Here is a 4,855-nt window from a genome sequence, read left to right as displayed (position 1 = left end):
TAAAGTACGACCTAATGTACCTTTATGTGCTTTACTTGCTCTAGGCATTTTTTATTTTTTATATTATGTTATATTATATTATATATTATTAATTTTATTTAGTTTTGTACTTAAATAATTTTTCTTTTAATATAATTATAATAATTCCTTAAAAATATCAATATATATATATATATATACATTATTATTAATTTAATTTTATATAATCATATATATTTAATATTTTTTTTTAATATAATAAAAAAAATATATATATATACTATAAAAAATATACATGATTTTTCTTAAAAAAATATCATATTTTGAACTTTAAATAATAATAAAGAAAATCCTTCTTTTTCATTAAAAATCAATAAGTAGTCCATATAATAACAGATCAGTAATATTTATAATAGACCCGAAAATAAATGAAAATAAAGTCTCTATTTAATTATTATTATTATTAAGTTATTTATATTATAAATAGTTATTTGACTAAAGGAAATTTCAAACAATATATCATACAAATCAATTTATTTTTTTATAAAATTATCCATTTTATATTAAAATTTAAATAAATAATTCCTTAACTAAAAGAAGTAAAATTTCTACTAATGGCTATATATTATAGTTTTTAATTTAAAAATTACCCATGGTCCGAAAACTTTGAAAAAAAAAAAAAAGTGCTTTTTTTTAATTCATTTATATTATTATTTTTTTGTATTTGCATAAAATAATTCTATCTTAAAATTAGAATATTATTTTTTCCTTTGATTAGAACCAATACTCGTTATAAATTTATTTTAATTAAATATCATTTCATCAATAAACCATGGTTAATTATGGTTTCTTCTTTATTCTTGATAAAAAGGATTCCATTAATTCATTGTCTTTTAATATTTAATAGAAATAATGTTTATTAGATATACAAAAAATGGTTTATTTATTTATTAAAAATATATATAAATTAATATTATCTAATAATTTATATAATTGAAAATTTTAAATATAAATTTTATTATAATAAAATATGTTTATTTTATTCTTTTCTAACTTATAAGCTTTTTAATACTAATGTTTTCTTTAAAAATATGACCCAATAATAATAATATTAAGTATTTATTTTCCTTTTGGTTTACCTCCCTGATCTTATCTCTAATCTGACTCTAATTATTTAAATATGTACAATACATCCCTTTTACTTTTTAATAATATTTTTACTTACTATAAGTATTTTATATTTTTAAAAAAAAGCAATGACTATCATTAATAAATTAATAAACCCTTTTTTTAGATAAGAATTTCCTATATAAAAGTATAAATAATGTCCCTTGTTTTATATTATTATAATCAAATAAAAATATTATTTTTTTAATCATTTTTAGTCTTATTTTTTAATATTCTGTTCTATTAAATATTCGTCTTTTCGAATTTTTTTCGTTCTTAAAAAAACAAAAAAAGTTGAATTATAAAAGTGTATAGAGTGTTTTAATAGTATTATTTATAGTTGAATTAGAATTAAAATAATAATAAAATATTTCTAAAATAAATGATTAAAAGTAGATATTTTTTTATTTTTAATTGAATTATTAAGCCACTAGACCCAAGAAATATGATTTCTTAAATAAATTAATCAAATAAAATATAAATTAGATAGTTTTCTATAGAAAATATAATTATTAGTTCTTGCTTTAGAGATAATATATACCTTTTTAAATATTAATTTAATAATTAGTTAATCATATATTATTTGTAATTCATATGTTTCATAAATATCTATCTTTTACTTATTCATTTATACAATTAAAAATTTTTTAATTACCAAAATGTAGTTAATTTTTTTTAAAAAATAATAGGTTACTTATAAATTAGTTATTAGATATTACTAATATTATTTTTATTTATATTTATAAAATATTTTTATATATATAAATTAATTTATGTTATTTATTATATGAAAAATATATATTTATATATTAATATAAAATAATATATATATATATATATATATATATATCATATATATTTATATTGCGTGTATTTTTTTTCAAATATAATAAAAATCTTTTTTTTAATCACATTGTTTAATCATGTACAAAACTTTAATTAAAGATGGTTAATTAGTATTGATTATCTTTCTAAAAAAAGTAATATATAGTATTATTTAAGTAATTTGTTGATATATTGATTATTACGATTTTTATATTTTAAATAAATAATGAAATTAAATTAAATATAATAATATTTTTATAAAAAATTGGTATTGATTTAATTAATTTATATCGTATATAATTATATTTTTTATTTTATTATATTAAATAAATAGAACTTATTATATTATTAACAAAATAAAACTACATTTAAAATATTAACAAATATAAGCAAAAATATATGTTAATCAAGAATACTTAAATTAATTATTATTAAAAAAAAATATATAAATAATATATACAAAAATATTATATAAAAAGATATATATTTTTATTAAAAAAAATAAATTAATATATACATATATATATATATATAATATATATATATATAATATAATATAATTATATAAAACGCTAAAATCAAAAAAAGTAAATTTTTTTAAAATTTAATAAAACATATTATTTTTAAAATAAAGACAAATAATCATTTTTGCTTTCACCTTAAATTCTTATCAATAATTAAAAATTTCTTACTCAAATACAAATAATTAATAAATAATAATAAAACAAATGTAACTAACACAAAAAAATCATATAAAAACCCTGGAATATATTCAGTTCCAGTATCAGGATCAATAGGATTTATAATAGCTCTTATTCCAGAAACAATAATAGCAAACATTTAAGGGAGAATAAACTTATAATATTTACTTAAATAAAGCTATTTATAATAAATCAGTTCTTATTTTGTTCCTTTAAATATATTAGGTTATTCATTTTCTTCATTATAAAATTAAAAATTAATATATTAATTATGATTTGAATAATTTTATTATTATTCATCAAATATAATAAGATGGATAAATGAAACTAAAAATATACTAGCATAAATGTTTATAAATAAATTAAAAACCGTTAAAGCCTTATTTGTATTATATACACCTATCTAAACCACATCTAATTATATTAATTCATATCTATAAAAGTGTCCAGTTATCATAAAATAATAATTTCCAAGAATGAATAGAATTAGATAAATTAAATCACTATTTTAAAAGAAATCTAATTTATTTAAATTTATTAAACAATTAATGACTATATAAAAAAATAAGTAATTAAGGGATGGTTTTAGCAGCCATTAAATAAAGCAAATTGACACTAATTGTTAATAAAATTTATTTCCAGATTTAAATGAAAGATAAATTAGAGTATTTTAAAAAGAATATAATTAAATAAAAGCTAATAAAATAACTAGAGAGAGGAAAGAAAGTCCTAAAAAAGATAATATTTTTATATTCTTAAGTTACAATGTCTTTATAAAGAAAATAAACACTCAATAATAGAAAATTAATACTTTAAGAAAACTTAATAAATACTCCCACTTTCCAATTACAAATATTATAAGAAAATTCATTAATTTTACTCCAATAAATAATCCCTAAAATAAATAAAGGAAAAACTACTGAAATATAATAATTAAAAAAAAAACTATTTCCATTTTCCCAAAGAAGTAATTTAAATTACTTTACTTAACTTTCTATATTTAAAACATTATACTAAGCTCCCAAAAGCAAAAGCGAGGTAACCCCAAAACAGTTTAAAATCACTTCTTTTTTATATGGATTCTTAAATTTTAATTATTAGAAAACTAAAAAGTAAAAAAATTAAAAAATAATATAAGTTATCTGCTAAATGTATAAAATAGCAAGAACTTCTCATCAAAGCATATAAAAAAGAGATTCCCCAAAAAGCATATGAACATATATCAAATGAATTATTATTATTTTATTAACTTGATATTTACTTATAAGTTAATTATAATACAAACAACTATAAATAACTAGACCAATTCCAATAAAAATTAAAAATAAACTAAATATAGACACAAAATACTTCTAAAGATAAACTCTACCAAAAGCCGATAAAATAAAAAACCCAAAAAAGGATAAAACATATTACTTCAGAGAAATACTAATAAATTTATCCTCGAAAACATTCTTTAAATTTTCATATACGGAAGTAAATTTTAAATTAAATAAAATTAAAATCACAGCTATATTCCATATAATCACTCCGTATTTAATATAAACTAAATTTGGTGTTTATCCTTCATTTCTGAATATACTCTTAACCTTATATCCGAAATTCTATATTTGACCAATAAATTACTTTAATTTTAAGGGATTTAATTAATAAGAGTTTTTATATTTAATTCCAGTTGTAAATAATCTTTTATATTTATTTTTTATATTCTTAGCCATTTCCATTAATTCATTAAATGTATTTTCATTAAGATTATGCATGAAATCTTAAATATCTCTAACTTAATCTTCCACTTATCTAAAATTTGTATAAAAGGCATTTGCAATAACTGCCTGGCTATTTTACTCTAAATCCAAAAAGAAATCCGAAATAATAATTCCCAAATTATTTCTAGGAATAGGACATCCCTTTAGCATACAAATAGTAGCAGTTATATCTAATTAATCAGTAGTTGAATTTAAATAAATAACATCCATTAATTAAGATATATCCATTTTTTATTGTTTTATGAATCCCTTTTTATTATATCCATATATTATAGTCTCGATTTCTTCAGTACTATTTCCTCCATGATTTCCATTTAATAACTACCCATGGTCCGAAAACACTAACAAAGTGCTTTTTTCACTCATTTCATTCATTAAAAATCCACTAATTTAATCAGTGGTATTAACTGCCTCCAT

The 4,855-nt window shown here is 16.6% G+C and overlaps 1 protein-coding gene across 1 annotated transcript, besides 3 other annotated features; it reads right to left on the bottom strand. All coding sequences in view use genetic code 6, as the record gives it.

The window, feature by feature from the left end:
- Nucleotides 1-1,940: 1,940 nt before the first annotated feature.
- Nucleotides 1,941-2,011: a microsatellite.
- A 396-nt stretch (nucleotides 2,012-2,407) lies between these two features.
- Nucleotides 2,408-2,455: a microsatellite.
- A 25-nt stretch (nucleotides 2,456-2,480) lies between these two features.
- Nucleotides 2,481-2,538: a microsatellite.
- Nucleotides 2,539-3,732: 1,194 nt separating this feature from the next.
- Nucleotides 3,733-4,855, bottom strand: IMG5_193590 (hypothetical protein; the record flags this gene model as incomplete). Its single annotated transcript, XM_004025009.1, has 2 exons — nucleotides 3,733-3,777; nucleotides 4,181-4,855. 2 exons carry the CDS (start codon nucleotides 4,853-4,855, stop codon nucleotides 3,733-3,735), a joined length of 720 nt encoding a protein of 239 aa, XP_004025058.1.

This window comes from Ichthyophthirius multifiliis (assembly GCF_000220395.1).
Source record: "Ichthyophthirius multifiliis unplaced genomic scaffold scaff_1120509251390, whole genome shotgun sequence".
Lineage (NCBI taxonomy): Eukaryota > Ciliophora > Oligohymenophorea > Hymenostomatida > Ichthyophthirius > Ichthyophthirius multifiliis.
This window is presented reverse-complemented; position numbering and strand designations above follow the sequence as displayed.